Source organism: Chlorocebus sabaeus, chromosome 6 (assembly GCF_047675955.1).
Source record: "Chlorocebus sabaeus isolate Y175 chromosome 6, mChlSab1.0.hap1, whole genome shotgun sequence".
NCBI classification, from domain to species: Eukaryota; Metazoa; Chordata; class Mammalia; order Primates; family Cercopithecidae; genus Chlorocebus; species Chlorocebus sabaeus.
The window spans coordinates 58,251,408-58,267,321 of NC_132909.1; the positions used below are offsets into that span (position 1 = coordinate 58,251,408).

Genomic DNA, 15,914 nt, shown 5'->3' on the forward strand with positions numbered 1-15,914 from the left:
GCCCATTTTACAGCCAGGAAGGCTGAGGTCCCAGTGCCACACAGCAGAGAGGACCACCCAGGCCCAAAGAACCAGCACCGTGGCCTGGCCTCGCCAGTGTTTGACCTTTATTAAGAGGTTAGGTGGGGAGGAGGGCCCGCCAGGGTGCCCACTCCCTCTTGGTGACCCCCATCCGGAGTTAAGGCTCCAAGCAGCAAATGACAGAGGAGGGTGCCTGGCTCCAGCAGCCTGGGCCTGGCAGCGGCTCCCCCAAGAACACCGCAGCTGGGTGGGTGCCTGGGGGCCTAGGTGAGGCTGGTGTTGGAGCTGCTGGTAGCACTGCCTCGCTTTTGCAGGCAGCGCACAGAACTGGGGACCTGCAGGCCTGTGGTCACCTGGAAGCTGCCACACCATACCTGAGGGAGAGCAGGGGGAGATGGGAGGGGCTCAGCTTCGAACCCCAACGCCCGGTACCACCCTCCCCTCCCCCCGGGCCGCGGAGGGCAGCTCACCGTGAAAGCAGGCAGCAGCGGCTGTGTGAACCTGGCCTTGAAAGTGTGCAAGACTTGTTTGGTGCGGGCGTTGTAAAAGGACAGGAGGCCTGGGGTCGGGGGACAGAGTGACAGTGGGAACGGTCAGAAGTGGGATGGGGGAAGAGGGAGGGGACTCAGGCAGGGGCAGCCAGAGACGGCAGCTGGGGCTTGGGGTCACCTTGGTGGAAGTCACAGTGCACACCCAGGCAGTCGGGCACGGGGGCGTCCAGCACCTTGACCTTGTTGGCGTGCTTGGCCGTGAAGCTGACCTGCAGCCAGTTGTTGACATGCAGGCACCAGGAGGCGGCCGTCTTGCCCAGTTGTTCGAAGCGGCCCAGGCTGCGGTAGGCCACGCCCACACCGAACGCCTTGCTGTCTGGCTCGTAGCGCACCTCCCAGTAATGCTCCCCGCCATCGATCAGCGTGTCCCCTGTGGCGCGGGGCAGGAGGGGTGGGCAGGAGAACTGGATAGAACCAGGCCACAGATGCCCTTCCACAAAGGGCCAGCCCCCAAGGTGCTCCCTACACCACAGCTGCTCCCTTCAGATACCCCTCAAGTTCCTAGCTGTACCCCCCAGATACTCCTCAAGTTCCCATCTATTCCCCCTAGACACTCCTTGGGCCCCAGCTATTCCCTCCAGATACTCCTTGGGCTCCAGTTATTCCCTCCAGATACTCCTTGGGCTCCAGCTATTCCCTTCAGATACTCCACTGTCCCTGCTATTCCCTCCAAATATCCTCAGACCCCAGTTATTCCCTCCAGATACTCCTTGGGATCCCGGGTATTACCTCCAGATATGCCTGAGAGTCCGAGCTATTTCCCCCAAATACTCCTCGAGTCCAGCTATTTCCCCCAGATACTCTTCAGGGTCCCAGCTATTTCCCCCAGATACTCCTTGGTCCCAGCGATTCCCCTCCAGATGCTCCTCAAGTCCCAGCTATTCCCCTCCAGATACGCCTCAGTCCCAGCTATTTCCCCCAGATATGCCTCAGTCCCAGTTATTTCCCCCAGATACTCCTCAGTCCCAGCTATTTCCCCCAGATACTCCTCAGTCCCAGCTATTTCCCCCAGATACTCTTCAGGGTCCCAGCTATTTCCCCCAGATACTCCTCAGTCCCAGCTATTTCCCCAGATACTCCTCAGTCGCAGCTATTTCCCCAGATACTCCTCGGTCCCAGCAATTCCCCTCCAGATGCTCCTCAAGTCACCTCTATTCCCTCCAGATATTCCTTGATTTCTGGGTATTCCCCCCAGATACTCCTTTTTTTTTTTTTTTTTTTTTTTTGAGACGGAGTCTTGCTCTGTCACCCAGGCTGGAGTGCAGTGGCCGGATCTCAGCTCACTGCAAGCTCCGCTTCTCGGGTCTACGCCATTCTCCTGCCTCAGCCTCCCGAGTAGCTGGGACTACAGGCGCCCGCCACCTCGCCCGGCTAGTTTTTTGTATTTTTTTAGTAGAGACGGGGTTTCACCGTGTTAGTCAGGCTGGTCTCGATCTCCTGACCTTGTGATCCGCCCGTCTCGGCTCCCAAAGTGCTGGGATTACAGGCTTGAGCCACCGCGCCCGGCCTATTCCCCCCAGATACTCCTAAGCCTTATCAACTTCCTCCAGAAATTCAGTAGGCCCAGACACTCCCCAAGCTTCAGTTACTCCTTTCAGATTCTCTATAAGCCCAAGCTACTCCTTCCAGACTCCTCCAGGCCATAGAAACTTCCTTCAGTTCCTCCCCATGTCCAAATGCCCCTCAGTTCTTCCCAGAAACTAGATCATCCTCAAACTCTTGTTCCTGGAAGACTCATAGTGTTCCCACAGCCTTCAAGTCCTCCCCGAGTCCAGATGCTCCCCCCAGTTCCCAGCTCTGGCAGGGTCCAGATGCTCCCCCTACTTCTTGGCTCTGGCAGAGTCTAGAAGCTCCCTCTAGCTCCTGGCTGTGACAGAGTTCAGATACTCCTCAGGACTCAAGACTCCCTCCTCCTGCTCTCTGAATCCAGATTCTATCCAGACCCCAACTCCGCGTGGAAGGTAGGTTCTCCCAGGCCTCAGCTACTGCCGAGGCCAGAAGTTCCCCCAAGGCATTCCTCAAGCCAGATACTCTCCAGGCCTCAGCTCCTCCTGGAATCCAGGTGTTCCTCAAACCTCCATTACACTCTCCAGGAACCCTCTGAATTGGGATACCCCTTGGCTTCAGCTCTGTACACAGTCCAGATTCTCTCCAGAGCTGAGATCCTCCCCAGGCCCCAGATCCAGGTTCTTGCCGTCTCAGCTACTCCTTCACCCAGTGCAGGTATTCCATGAACTTCAGCTTCTCCTCATACTCTTGCCCCTCCCAGATCACAGCTGATCTTTGCATCATATCTCAGCTCCTCTCCAGATACAAAATGAACCTCTATATACATGTCTTCTCCAGGTCTGCTCCTCCCTGATCTCAGCTACTCCCCAAATCACAAATTATCCAGGCCCTTTCCCAAGGGTTATGTCTCTCTCTTTCTCTCTGTTCCTCTCTCACAAATCTCAGCAACTCCAATGACAACTCCCTATATCTTCTGCTTCTCCCTAAACCAAAGTCTCACCAATCTCTGGTGCTCCCAAGAAAATCTAGATCCCCACAGAACCATAACTGCCCCTCAGGCCCTAGCTTATCCTCATGACCCCAGCTACCCCCTAACTTCCTTCTCCCTAGATATTCCTGACCACACTGACTTCTTCATACTTTAGCCTCTTTCTCCAGCTCTATTCTGAACAGTAGCAATTCCCCTAAACTCCAGTTCCTCCACTAACTCCAGCTTCTTCTTCACAGGATCCAATCATTCCTATGCTGCTATCGACTTCTCTTCAGGCTGCTCTCTCTGGCTCCTCCACATACCCTCAGACAATCCCCCAAAACTCCTGCCCGGCTTCAGCTTCCCCACAAACCCAGCTGCTCTATAGGCAACCATTCTTTCCAGCCACTCCTCAAATCCCAGCTACTCCTCAAGTCCCAGCTACTCCCCAGGTCCCAGATACTCCATGGAGTCCAGACAGTTGCCCCCAAGCTCCTGCCCAGGCACCATCTGGTCCACAGTCTCTTTCCTTCACTCCATAAATTCTGGCTTTCCCCAGCAATCCCTTATCCCCAAATATTTCCTCTTTGGCAGTGACAGAACAACCTATTATTCCAGGAGCAGCTTTGCTGATGGCTGCCTGTTTCTGCAGCCAAAGGCAAAGCTTCTCCCTCAACTCCCACCATTAGGCCCCTGCCCAAAACTCCCCTCTCCCCTTTCTTCTCCCCTTCCTTACCCAGCACTGTGTAGGACTCAGCAGTGAAGCGGTCCCGTCCCCCACGACCTGAGGGCATCCTCTTGGGAGATGGAGTACCTCTGTGGTGGGCAGGAAGTGGGCAGGCTCAGGAGACTCAGTTCAACACTCATCTCTCCCAGGGTATGGCTCCCCTAGTCCACCCCAGCCACTGTGGATGTTGGGTCAATCTCTGGCAGTATTTGCCTCTTTCTATACATCGAGCATCTCATGTTTATGTCAGAATATGCCTGTGCCCTCTGTCATCTGGGAAACTCCTATTTACCCATCAAAACCCCACTCAAAATCTCCTCTCCCCTCATTCCCTCTCTGGGTTCCCCCAGCCCCGGGTCCCCTCTCCACCCCAGCTGTGACCACACTGGGCTCTGTGTCCATGTCCAGATTGATCTTCTCCACCAGAGACTTAGGGAGGGGAGGGGGCAGGCTACCTGGCCGGGGAATTGATGGGAGACGCCGTCCGCCCCTTGCCATCTTTCTCGCGAGCCTTGATATCCTGCACCTTCCCGCCCATAGCGTCCCACTCCACGGAGAGATCATCCACCCGCAGGTTCTGGTGGGATGTGGACGCATCCAGGCGGAACATGAACGCTGGGGCCGGGCAGACGTGGGAGTCACAGAGATGGGGAAACCCGGAGAGACACAGAGAGAGACAGAGAGACAGACAGTGACCAAGACAGACCAAGACAGGGACAGAGAATCAGAGAGCCGAGGAGACAAGGGTCCAAGACGGAGACAGAGAGACCAACAAAGGCTCAGAGAGAGACAGATATAGAGACGGACCAGCAGAAACACAACAGGAGAGACGATATGGCAAAGGGCAGAGGGGACAGAACATGGAGCCAGAGGCGCGAAGGCCAAGGGCTGTGGCCTAAAGGCCTCCCTCCCAGGTCTGGAAGCATTTTTTGTTTGTTTGTTTGGAGACAGAGTCTCGCTCTGTCGCCCAGGCTGGAGTGCAGTGGCACAATCTCGGCTCACTGCAACCCCCACCTCCTGGGTTCAAGCAGTTCTCCTGCCTCAGCCTCCCAAGTAGCTGGGACTACAGGTGCCCGCCACCACACCCAGCTAATGTTTGTATTTTCAGTAGAGACGGGGTTTCACCATATTGGCCAGGCTGGTTTCGAACTCCTGACCTTGTGATCCGCCCACCTCAGCCTCCCAAAGTGCTGGGATCACAGGCGTTGAGCCACTGCGCCCAACCTCTGGAGGCATTTTCAAGCCAACTGCACTACCCTGTGCTTCCATGGAGGGCTAATCCCAAGAAAGGGGCTGGGCTACAGCACGAGGGAGTTAGGCTAGATTTCAGAGGGACTTCCTAGCAGGGCATGCGAAGGTGTCACTGAAAGGTTCTGGAATCGGTCTTCACTACTCAAATCTCATCCCCAGCTCTACAGAAGACTTATCTATTTTTGGGCAAAGAGAGGGTGTGCGTGGCTGTATATAAAAACCATCGAGATACACTGGGGTAAACCTCAGACGCAAAGGACAAAAACAGGGTTATAGCGGACACTCAGGCTAAGGAAGCCAGTGTGGACGGAGCTTTGAGCTTCCTGGCAGCCAGGGCAACAAAGTTGCCCTGCTTTGAAGATTCTCATGGTCTCTGGGGGCCATGGGAGGAAGGGGCCATGGAGTCAGGGGTAGGGCAAGGGTAGAAGCCAGTCACCTGGCGTCTCCAGAGTCACCGGCTCAGAGAACTCTCCTGCAACTGCCTTGTTACAGGCCTTCACGCGGAAATTCATGTATTTCATGTCAAACTTGAGACCTGGGAGGCAAGAGAGGCGTTTCAACACCGTGCATTCCCTGAGACTCTGAGTCATGGGTTAAAGCTGTCATGTCCCACTGTGATTCCCAACGCCATTCAAAGAACCACCTTGTAAACATCTTACCTGGCCACACGCAGTGGCTCACGCCTGTAATCCCAACACTCTGGGAGGCCGAGGCACGCGGATCACCTGAGGTTGGGAGTTCAAGACCAGCCTGACCAACATGGTGAAACCCCATCTCTACTAAAAATACAAAATTAGCCGGGCATGGTGGCGCACGCCTGTAGTCCCAGCTACTCAGGAGACTGAGACAGGAGAATTGCTTGAACCCGGGAGGCGGAGGTTGCGGTGAGCCATGATCACACCATTGAACTCCAGCCTGGGCAACAAGAGCAAAACTCTGTCTCAAGAAAAAATAAAAAATAAAAAATAAATAAACATCTTATCCCTGAGAACCATCCTTGCCCTCCTCTCCCTGAGGGGCTATGAATTACTTGTCTCTACCTCCAACTCACATAGACCAATCAGGATGCTTTCAGATCCTGTCACAAAATACAGAGATTTGTACTGCACCACTGCACTCCAGCCTGGGCGACACATTTATTTGAGATTCTGTCTCAAATAAATAACAAAACATAAAAAATTAGTCTGGGTGCAGTGGCTCATGCCTGTAATGTCAGCACTTTGGAAGGCCAAGGTGGGCAGATCACTTGAGGTCAGGAGTTCAAGACCAGCTTGGCCAACATGATGAAACCCCATCTCTACTACAAATATGAAAATGGGCGGCTGGGGGGTGGGTGGTGCCTGTAATCACAGCTACTCAGGAAGCTGCAGCATGAGAATCACTTGAACCCAGGAGGCGGAGGTTGCAGTGAGCCAAGATCATGCCACTACACTCCAGCCTGGGTGACAGAGTAAAACTCCGTCCCCCCACAAAAAAAATTAGCCAGGTGTGGTGGGCGCACACGTGTAGTCCCGGTTAATCAGAAGGCTGAGGGAGGAGGAGCATGTGAGCCCAAGAGGTTGAAGCTGCAGTGAGCTATGATTGCATCACTGTAGTCCAGCCTGTGCTACCTAGCAAGAACCTGTCTTTAAAAAAAAAGGTCAAGGCCGGGCGCGGTGGCTCAAGCCTGTAATCCCAGCTACTAGGGAGGCTGAGACAGGAGAATTGCTTGAACCCAGGAGGCAGAGGTTGCAGTGAGCTGAGATCACGCCACTGCACTCCAGCCTGGGCAACAGAGCGAGACTCTGTCTCAAAAAAAACCAAACAAAAAACAAAACAAAACACAAAAAACTGGTGGCCGGGCGTGATGGCTCACGCCTGTAATCCCAGCACTTTGGGAGGCCGAGGCGGGTGGATCATGAGGTCAGGAGATCGAGACCATCCTGGTTAACACGGTGAAACCCTGTCTCTACTAAAAATACAAAAAATTAGCCGGGCGAGGTGGCAGCGCCTGTAGTCCCAGCTACTCAGGAGGCTGAGGCAGGAGAATGGCGGGAACCCCGGAGGCGGAGGTTGCAGTGAGCTGAGATCCGGCCACTGCACTCCAGCCTGGGCGACAGAGCGAGACTCCGTCTCAAAAAAACAAAAAACAAAAAACAAAAAACTGGTAAGATGTGAGTCCACTGCACCCGTGTCCATTTCCTGGATTTTATGCTAACTACATGGGTCCTCACTGTACTTTTTGTATTAGTTGTTTTGGCAGCTCCCTGTGAATCTATATTTATTTCAAAATACAAAGTTACTAGAAAACAAAACCAAAAGGCGGGGACGCTTGGAGGAGGGATTTGAGGAATCCTATTTACAACAAATAAAAGGGGTGTGTTTATTTTGATTCTCAAGAGAAGGATAAGCCAATAGCTGTTCGCAAGCTCTCCTGCGGCTGGTGACTTTTTCCCCTGCAATTAGCGAGCTCATGATTAACCTTGTATGCTAATTACAGATAACCAGCCCGCTGATTACAGCCCAAAAGCAGCTAGAGAATGTGGACAGTTAACCTGTCAACCAGCTTCTCCCCGCCCCTGAGGGTTTCCCCGGATCAGGATGGCTTTTTTTTTTTTTTTTTTTTGAGACGGAGTCTCCCTCTGTTGCCCAAGCTGGAGTGTAGTGGCGCGATCTCTGCTCACTGCAGCCTCCACCTCCCAGGTTCAAGTGATTCTCACTCCTCAGCCTCCTGAGTCGCTGGGATTACAGGCAACCGCCACCACGCCCGGCTAATGTTTTTGCATTTTTAGTAGAGACAGGGTTTTACCACGCTGGCCAGGCTGGTCTTGAGCTCCTGACTTCAAGTGATCCACCCGCCTCAGCCTCCCAAAGTGCTGGGATTACAGCGTGAGCCACCGTGCCCAGCCAGGATGGCTTTTTAATCTCATGAGGCTTTCCCCCTTCAGACCCTACCTCCAACAGCTGAGTGGATTCCTTGGGTTTCCCTCCCTCCCTTCCTTCCTTCCTTCCTTTTCTCTCTCTCTCTCTCTCTGTTTTGTAGAGACAGGGTCTCTTGCCCTGTTGCTCAGGCTGGAGTGCGGTGGCGCAGTCATGGCTCACTGTAGTCTACAACTGTTGGGCTCAAACAATCCTCCCACCTTAGCCTCCCTTGGTAGCTGGGACCACCATGCTCAGGTAACTTTATTTTATTTTTTTTTTTTTTGAGACGGAGTCTTGCTGTATCGCCCAGGCTGGAGTGCAGTGGCCGGATCTCAGCTCACTGCAAGCTCCGCCTCCCGGGTTTTTACGCCATTCTCCTGCCTCAGCCTCCCGAGTAGCCGGGACTACAGGCGCCCGCCACCTCGCCCAGCTAGTTTTTTGTATTTTTTAGTAGAGACGGGGTTTCACCGTGTTAGCCAGGATGGTCTCGAACTCCTGACCTCGTGATCCGCCCGTCTCGGCCTCCCAAAGTGCTGGGATTACAGGCTTGAGCCACCGCGCCCGGCCTCAGGTAACTTTAAAAAAAATTTTTTTTTATAGATGGGCTCTTGCTTTGTTACCCAAGCTAGTCTCCAGCTCCCGGCCTCAAGCAATCCTCTTGCCTCAGCCTCCCAAAGTGCTGTATTACAGGATTGAGCCACCATGCCTGGCCAGCTTTCAGTTTCTTGTAACTGCCAAGGAGGACCCCAAATACTTGGAGGGTGAATCCAGAACGCTAGCTCCAGGAGGGAAAAGATTACTGTCTGCTTTGTGCCCTGCTCCGAGGATAGTACCCAGCTATTTGGGAGGCTGAGGAAGGATTGCTTGAGGCCAGGGGTTGGAGACCAGCCTAGGGAAATGGCAAGATCCTATGTCTAGAAAAATATATTCATTATTATTATTATTTTTTTTTTTTGAGATGAGTTTCCCTCTTGTTGCCCAGGCTGGAGGGCATCTCATGCGAGGGCATAGTGTGATCTCGGCTCAGTGCAACCTCCGCCTTCCTGGTTCAAGCGATTCTCCCGTCTGAGCCTCCCAAGTAGCTGGGATTCCAGGTGCCTGATACCATGCCCAGTTAATTTTTTTTGTATTTTTAGTAGAGACGGGGTTTCACCATGTTGGCCAGGCTGGTCTTGAACTCCTGACCTCAGGTGATCCGCCCACTTCAGCCTCCCAAAGTGCTGGGATTACAGGCGTGAGCCACCGTGCCCGGCCACTGTCTCATACTTCTGATCCACCTCCTCAGGCTGCTTCTAGACTCCGTGAGTCTTGGGGATCGTGCCCAAGGCCCCCAGTGACTGATGGTGAGACGGCAGCCTGGAAGGGGTTGCTGTTCACAGCTGGGCGGAGCTGGCGCACGCTGCCCTTACCTGTCAGAGTGTACTCTGTCTGCCGGATTCCCTCGATGACCATCCAGGGCTGGTCCTCCTTGAGACGGGGCGGGCCCTCGAAGTTGGTCCGCCGGTACTCCAGCACGTAGTGGTCAATCTTGCTGTCCTCATCCGGCATGCGCCACACCAGGGTCACACAGTTATCTGCCACCAGGGACTCAGCCAGGTCGATCACCGGCGCGCTGGGCACTGCCCAGGACGGAAGGGAGAGGGGGTCAGTGTTCTGTGCCTGGTGCAGGGGGCACGGGGCTTGCTGCAGCGCTGCCCAACTACATGAGGGACAATTTTGGGGGCATGGTCCCCAATTTTGGGGGGGTTCCACGCTTGCGGGGATGGAGACTTTTTGTTTTTTGGAGACAGAGGCTTTCTCTTGTCACCCAGGCTGGAGTCCAGGGGCACGATCTTGACTCACTGCAACCTCCAACTCCCTGGTTCACGCGATTCTCCTGCCTCAGCCTCCCGAGTAGCTGGGATTACAGGCATGCGCCACCACACTCGGCTAATTTTTTGTATTTGTAGTAGAGTCGGGGTTTCACCATGTTGGCCAGGCTGGTCTTGAACTCCTGACCTCAGGTGATCTACCCGCTTCGACCTCCCAAAGTGCTGGGATTACAAGCGTGAGCCACCAGGCCCAGCCATGGAGATTCTAAGGTTCCATCAGCGGGTCGGGGGAGAGCTGAGCTTTCTCGGGATTCCATCATTTAGCGGCAGAATTATTCCAAATTCTCTGCCAATGAGGGATGTGACTTTCTTTGAGGCTGTATCATAGGTTGGGTTCTCAGCCCATTTCTCCCCGGGCGCATGGCCTTCTCAGGGCTCCACCCCTGCGGACTGGGTTTTCCCAGGAGCTACCATGTGGGTGTGCCCTTCTCATGGCTGTATCCAGGGAGGAGGTCTTGGGAGGACTCCACTCCCCCAAGGACATGGTATCCTCAGGGCTCCACCCTCGGGAGACAAAGTTTTCCCAGGACCGCACCCCTTGGTGGGTGTGGCTTCCTGATGGCTCCACCCATGGGCGGGGCTTCATGAGACCCCCCCCCAACAGGGTGTGGTGTTCTTATGGCTCCTCCCCTAGGGACAGAGTTTTCCCAGGACCTTACCCCCCGGTGGGTGGGGCTTTCTGATAGCTCCACCCATGGGCGGGGCTTGGTGAATACTCCCCCCCCACCCCCGGACGTGGTATTGCCAGGGCTCCATTCCTGAGGACAGAGTTTTCCCAGAATGCCACTACCCAGTGGGTGGGGTCTTCCCATGACTCCACCCAGGGGTGGGGCTTCATGAGGACTTCACCCCCCCCAGGGCATGGAATTATTAGGGCTCCACCTCCCCCAGGTGGAATTCAGACACCTGGCCGTCCACCTTACTCCAGGTCCTGTTTCAGGGCCTCACAGCCTCCCAGGTCATTCCCCGGAAGTCCTGCCCCTCCAGTTCATGCCCCTCTCACCAGGCAGGAACTTGAGTGCCTGTAGCATCTGCCGCTCTTGTGCGAAGTCCACCATGAGGTGACTCATGTTGTCACTGACCTTCGCTTTCAATGATAGCCGGAAGGCAGGGGCCATGGTCACTCTGCGGGAAGGAGGTGGCAGACGTTGCGCGGGGGCCCAGACCTGGTCATCTGTGGTGCAAGCGGGCCCCTCCCCAGGGCTCCCGTCCAGGGCTCTGGGCTGAGACACCCTCACCAGGCGGCCCCTGTCTTCACACCAGGGGCAGGGAAGTAGGGTGGGGGCCAGACCCCAGCGTCTTACCCATCTTTGATTTGCTTGGCAGCCTAGAGAGAGGAACAGAACAACATTCAAAGATTTCTTTTTTTTTTTTTTTTTGAGATGGAGTCTTGCTCTGTCGCCTAGGCTGGAGTGCAGTGGGGTGATCTCAGCTCACTGCAACCTCCACCTCCCGGGTTCACACCATCCTCCTGCCTCAGCCTCCCGAGTAGCTGGGACCTCAGGTGCCCGCCACCATGCTCAGCTAACTTTTTGTATATTTAGTAGAGATGGGGTTTCACCGTGTTAGCCAATCTCTTGACCTCGTGATCTCTTGACCTCGTGATCCGCCTGCCTCGGCCTCCCAAAGTGCTGGGATTACAGGCGTGAGCCACCGCACCCAGCCAATTACTTTATTTTTTGTAGAGATGGGGTTTCATTATGTTGCCCATGTTGGTCTGAAACTTCTGGCCTCAAGCAATCCTCCTGCCTTGGCCTCCCAAACTGCAGGTATTACAGGCATGAGCCACTGCACCCAGCCTGAACGCTTTCTTTCTTTTCTTTTCTTTTTTTTGTTTTGAGATGAAGTCTCACTCTGTTGCCCAGTCTGGAGTACAGTGGCACAGTCTCAGCTCACGGCAACCTCTGGCTCCCGGGTTCAAGCGATTCTCCCACCTCAGCCTCCCAAGTAGCTGGGATTACAGGCGCCCGCCACCACATCCAGCTAATTTTTGTATTTTTAGTAAAGACGGGGCTTCGCCGTGTTGGCCAGGCTAGTCTTTAACTCGTGACCTCAGCTGATCCACCCGCCTTGGTCTCCCAAAGTGCTGGGATTACAGGTGTATCCACTGCGCCCGGCCTGGACACTTTCTTGGTATCAGTATGTGCTTTTGCTAACTATCGCATGGGTGGGCTACACTTACACTAAAAATGTGCTTGTTCTCCTGAAAGGCGAACGTGACTGGGCGCATCGTTCTTTACCTGGCAGCATCAGAGGCACCCACCTGAGGAAAGTCCTCACTGTCCATGGCCTGGAGAGTCTGGTTGGCTGTCTCCAGAAGCTCCTCGGAGCTCTCCAGGGCCCGCGTGCAGGCAGCCAGCTGGTTCTGTGGATACCAGGCACCAAAAGAGGGGACAACTCACCCCACTGCCCCAGGCCCCCCGAGGGCTCCCCACCCATTCAGAATCCAGGGTACCACGCCCTTCTCGAACTCCAGGTGAGAGATGGAGATTGGAGCCTCAAGCGCCCCACCAAATGGGGCTGGGCTCCGGGAGCAGAACAGAATCCATGGGGAATTCCTTCCTTAAAAACTCACATAAGGCTGGGTGCGGTGGCTCATGCCTGTAATCCCAGCACTCTGGGTGGCTGAGGTGGGAGGATCACCTGAGGTCAGGAGTTCAAGACGAGCCTGGCCAACACGGTGAAATCCCATCTCTACTAAATGTAGAAAAAATTAACTGGGTGTGGTGGTGTGCACCTGTAATCCCAGCTACTCGGGAGGCTGAGGCAGGAGACTCGCTTGAACCTGGGAGGCAGAGGTTGCAGTGAGCTAAGATTGTGCCACTGATCCAGCCTGGGTGACAGAACAACACTCTATCTAAAAAAAAAAAAAAAAAAAAAAAAAAACAGAACAAAAAAAAACTCACATGAGCCAAGTGCAGTGGCTCATACCTGTAATCCCAGCAATTTGGGAGGACAAGGCAGAAAGATCGCTTGAGCCCAGGAGTTCAAGACAAGTCTAGGCAACATGGTGAAAACCAGTCTCCACCAAAAAATACAAAAATTAGCTGGGAGTGGTGGCACCTCCCTGTGGTCCCAGCTACTTGGGAGGCTGAGGTGGGAGGATCACTTGAGCCTGGGCGGCGGAGGCTGCAGTGAGGCATGATTGCGCCACTGTACTCCAGCCTGGGTGACAGGACAAGACTGTGTCTCAAAACACAAACAAACCAAAAACTCACATGTCCAGGCCACACCCAGGCTCCAGGGCGCCAGATTGCCTGGGGACAGGAATCTGGGATGTCAGGAAGTTGCCCAGGAGGTCTGGATGCAGCCTGTGTGACCCCAGCTTGGAGTCTGAGTGAGAGCCCACAGGAGCCATGGGTGGTGTATGAGGGGAGGTGATACCTTCAGATCTGGGGGCCAGTGGGAAGGGCTGAGAAACCGGAGGCACTGAGTGAAGACAGAAGGGGAAGATCTGAGCCAGACTCGGGGACACCATGATGCAGAAGGGATTCAGAGAGAGCACAGGCAGGCTGGGCACAGGGGCTCATGCCTGTCATCCCAGCAGTTTGGGAGGCCGAGGCAGGAGGATCACCTGAGGTCAGGAGTTCGAGACCAGCTTGGCCAACACGGTGAAACCCCATCTCTATGAAAATTACGAAAATTATCCCAGTATGGTGGCGGGTGCCTGTAATCCCAGCTACCTGGGAGGCTGAGGCAGGAGTATCACTTGAACCCAGGAGGTGGAGGTTGCAGTGAGCCGAGATCTTGCCACTGCACTCCAGCCTGGGTGACAGAGCGAGACCTCCATCTCAAAAAAAAACAACAAAAAAAGAGAGAGTACAGGTGGATGGAGGATTGATGGGGCCACGGACAGGGAGGGGTCAGGGGAGAGATCAGAAACTCAAGAAGCACCCAGTTTTGGGAAGAAGATGAGAGCCAGCTACGTTCTGTCGAGTGGGGGGGTAGGGGGACAGGAGGATGCCCCCAGCCCTCACCTGCAGCTCGTAGGTGCGGCTGGCACGGTCCTGTTTTATCTTCATAAGCATGCCTTCTTTCAGCTCCTCCAGGACAGAGAAGAGGGACTGGAACTCTGCTTCGAGGTCCTCCTGCACCTTTGTCGAGTTCGCCTGGGTCGGAACAGCCAGGATTGGCCAAAGCCCGTGTTCAGAGGGGGAAACTGAGACCTCCCACAGGCATTAACAGCAAGAGGCCAGTTCCTATGACTGCACCCTCCAGCCTCCTCCCCTCCCCCCACCTGCCCAGGACTCCCCCACCACCTTCACCTCCACGTTCAGCAGCATCTGTTTCAGGGAATAGATAAAGCTCTGAATTTCTTCATTCTTCATAGCCAGTGTTGTGATGATCTTCCTCAGGGCCTCCTGCACCACCAGAAGTGTGGACAGACAAAGGTGCACACACACGTACACACACACGTGTGCAAACAGGTACACACACGTGCACACACGTATACGCACACGTGTACACGTGCACACATATGCACACACATACACAAATGCACACACGCGTGCACACACACACGGCAGGCAGGTGAGTCCCTCAGCCTGGCCAGGCTCCCTGAACCATGCTCCCCTCCAGGGATCCAGAGAGGACATGTGGAGGCTGCCACGCTCTCAAACTTGGGCACCAGCCAGGAGGTGAAGCTCCGGACTGATACAATTCACCTATAGCAGCTGGGCGCCCTAAGCTACCCCATATTACAGGAGAGGAAACTGAGGCTCACAGAGAACCTCTCAGGAAGGGACAGACCCCGGCCTGAACCAGGTGTGCTTGAGCACAAAGGCTACAACCCGATACCTACATCCTGAAGGTGGGGCGCGAGGGGCTAGCCTGGGGACAGAAAACCCCAGAGGAAAAGGATGCCTGCTGGAAAATGGGCTAACCTGGGGAAAGGGTTCTCAGTGGAAGGAAAAACCCCAGGGAGGTGGGATAGCCTGGGATAGGGGCTAGCCTCGGAACAGGGGTGGGGCCTACCTGGGGGAGAAGGACAAGCAAGGAGAAAGAAATTACCTGGGCAAAGGTGGAACCTGGGGGCCGGGGATGCAGGGGCGCCAGGTAAGTGGGGAAGGGCAGGGTATTCTGGGAGGGAGGATCCTGCTCAGGAGCCTCTTGCTCTGACCCAGGCTTCCGACCGGCTCTTTTCCCCGGGGCAGGGTCGGTGGGGTCCGCACTGCGGAGCTGGCGGGGCGTCCTCCGAGGGTGGGGCGGGGGGCGGGATGCCGGGTCCGCAGCCAGGAAGGAGGGCGTGGGGGATGGGGGTCAGGGATGGGACTGGGATACTGGGCAGGGTGGGGGGCTTAGAAGGCACGTGCCTGGCCCCAAGCCAAGATGTCGAGGGGGCTGCGTCCCAAACTGGGGTGGGGGGCTAGATCCGGGCGGGGTCGCGACGGGGTGGGGCCTCGCCCGCAGAGCAGCTGGGGCGGAGGCGGGGAGGGAGTGGGGGCGCTGCGGCAACACCTGGTCCCCTCCCCCGCCCCCGACGCCCCAGAGGGCCCGCCCCGCCCCACCCCGTCCTACCCTCTGTTCTTCCATGGCTGCAGCCCAGGTCACCCCGGCCCGGCCCGCGGGCCCCGCGCACGCTGAGTCCCCAAGCTGCCTGTGCCGCGGCCGGTAGCCAATGGCCAGCCGAGCCCTCGCCGCCGCCGCGCCCCCGGTTAGCGCTCCATCACCGCGCTCACCGCGCAGGCGCGCCCGCCGCGGCCGTCTGGGAAATGTAGTTCCGCGCTGGCGTCGCCGAGAGCCTTCACGTCCAGCGCCTGGGGCTCACCGGGCGGTGTGGGTGGTAATATGTGAACTGGAGAGAGCTTTGGATCAGAAGACAGGGGGCTCGACCCCCGGCCCTGCCGTGGGACCTCAGAATCATCTCTAATGCTCCCGTGCCTCGGTTTCCTCACTTGTTCACTCACACAGGTTATCCGTTGCTACTCAAATTGTCTAGCCCGCCTTCTCACGTCTTGCATTTACTGAAAATCTAAGGCTTTTGCCCAAGAGGGTGTTCAGCCTCCAATGCCTTGTTTCCATTTGTCCCTATGTCACAACTAAACTCCTATACACCCCACAAAGCCCCAGGTTCCAACAGCTCCTCCAGAAGTCTCCATGCCAGCCCAGGCGCG

General features: G+C 55.6%; 1 protein-coding gene across 1 annotated transcript; it reads right to left on the reverse strand.

The window, feature by feature from the left end:
• Window positions 1-82: 82 nt before the first annotated feature.
• On the reverse strand, window positions 83-15,479 carry FSD1 (fibronectin type III and SPRY domain containing 1). The gene is made up of 13 exons (XM_007994842.3): window positions 15,319-15,479; window positions 14,067-14,162; window positions 13,779-13,910; window positions 12,065-12,166; window positions 11,106-11,128; window positions 10,805-10,926; window positions 9,340-9,549; window positions 5,466-5,564; window positions 4,234-4,393; window positions 3,788-3,867; window positions 691-942; window positions 492-580; window positions 83-395 (listed from the first exon to the last, which is right to left on the reverse strand). The coding sequence occupies exons 1-13, from the start codon at window positions 15,331-15,333 to the stop codon at window positions 285-287; spliced, it is 1,491 nt and encodes a 496-aa protein (XP_007993033.1). The 5' UTR covers window positions 15,334-15,479; the 3' UTR covers window positions 83-284.
• Window positions 15,480-15,914: the final 435 nt, after the last annotated feature.

Excerpts from the sequence above, each read along its gene's own strand:
- FSD1 (XM_007994842.3), bottom strand. Across the intron at positions 12,167-13,778 it reads GCCGCACCTACGAGCTGCAG|AACCAGCTGGCTGCCTGCAC; the intron begins GTGAGGGCTGGG and ends TGGTATCCACAG. Across the intron at positions 11,129-12,064 it reads ACAGTGAGGACTTTCCTCAG|GCTGCCAAGCAAATCAAAGA; the intron begins GTGGGTGCCTCT and ends TCCTCTCTCTAG.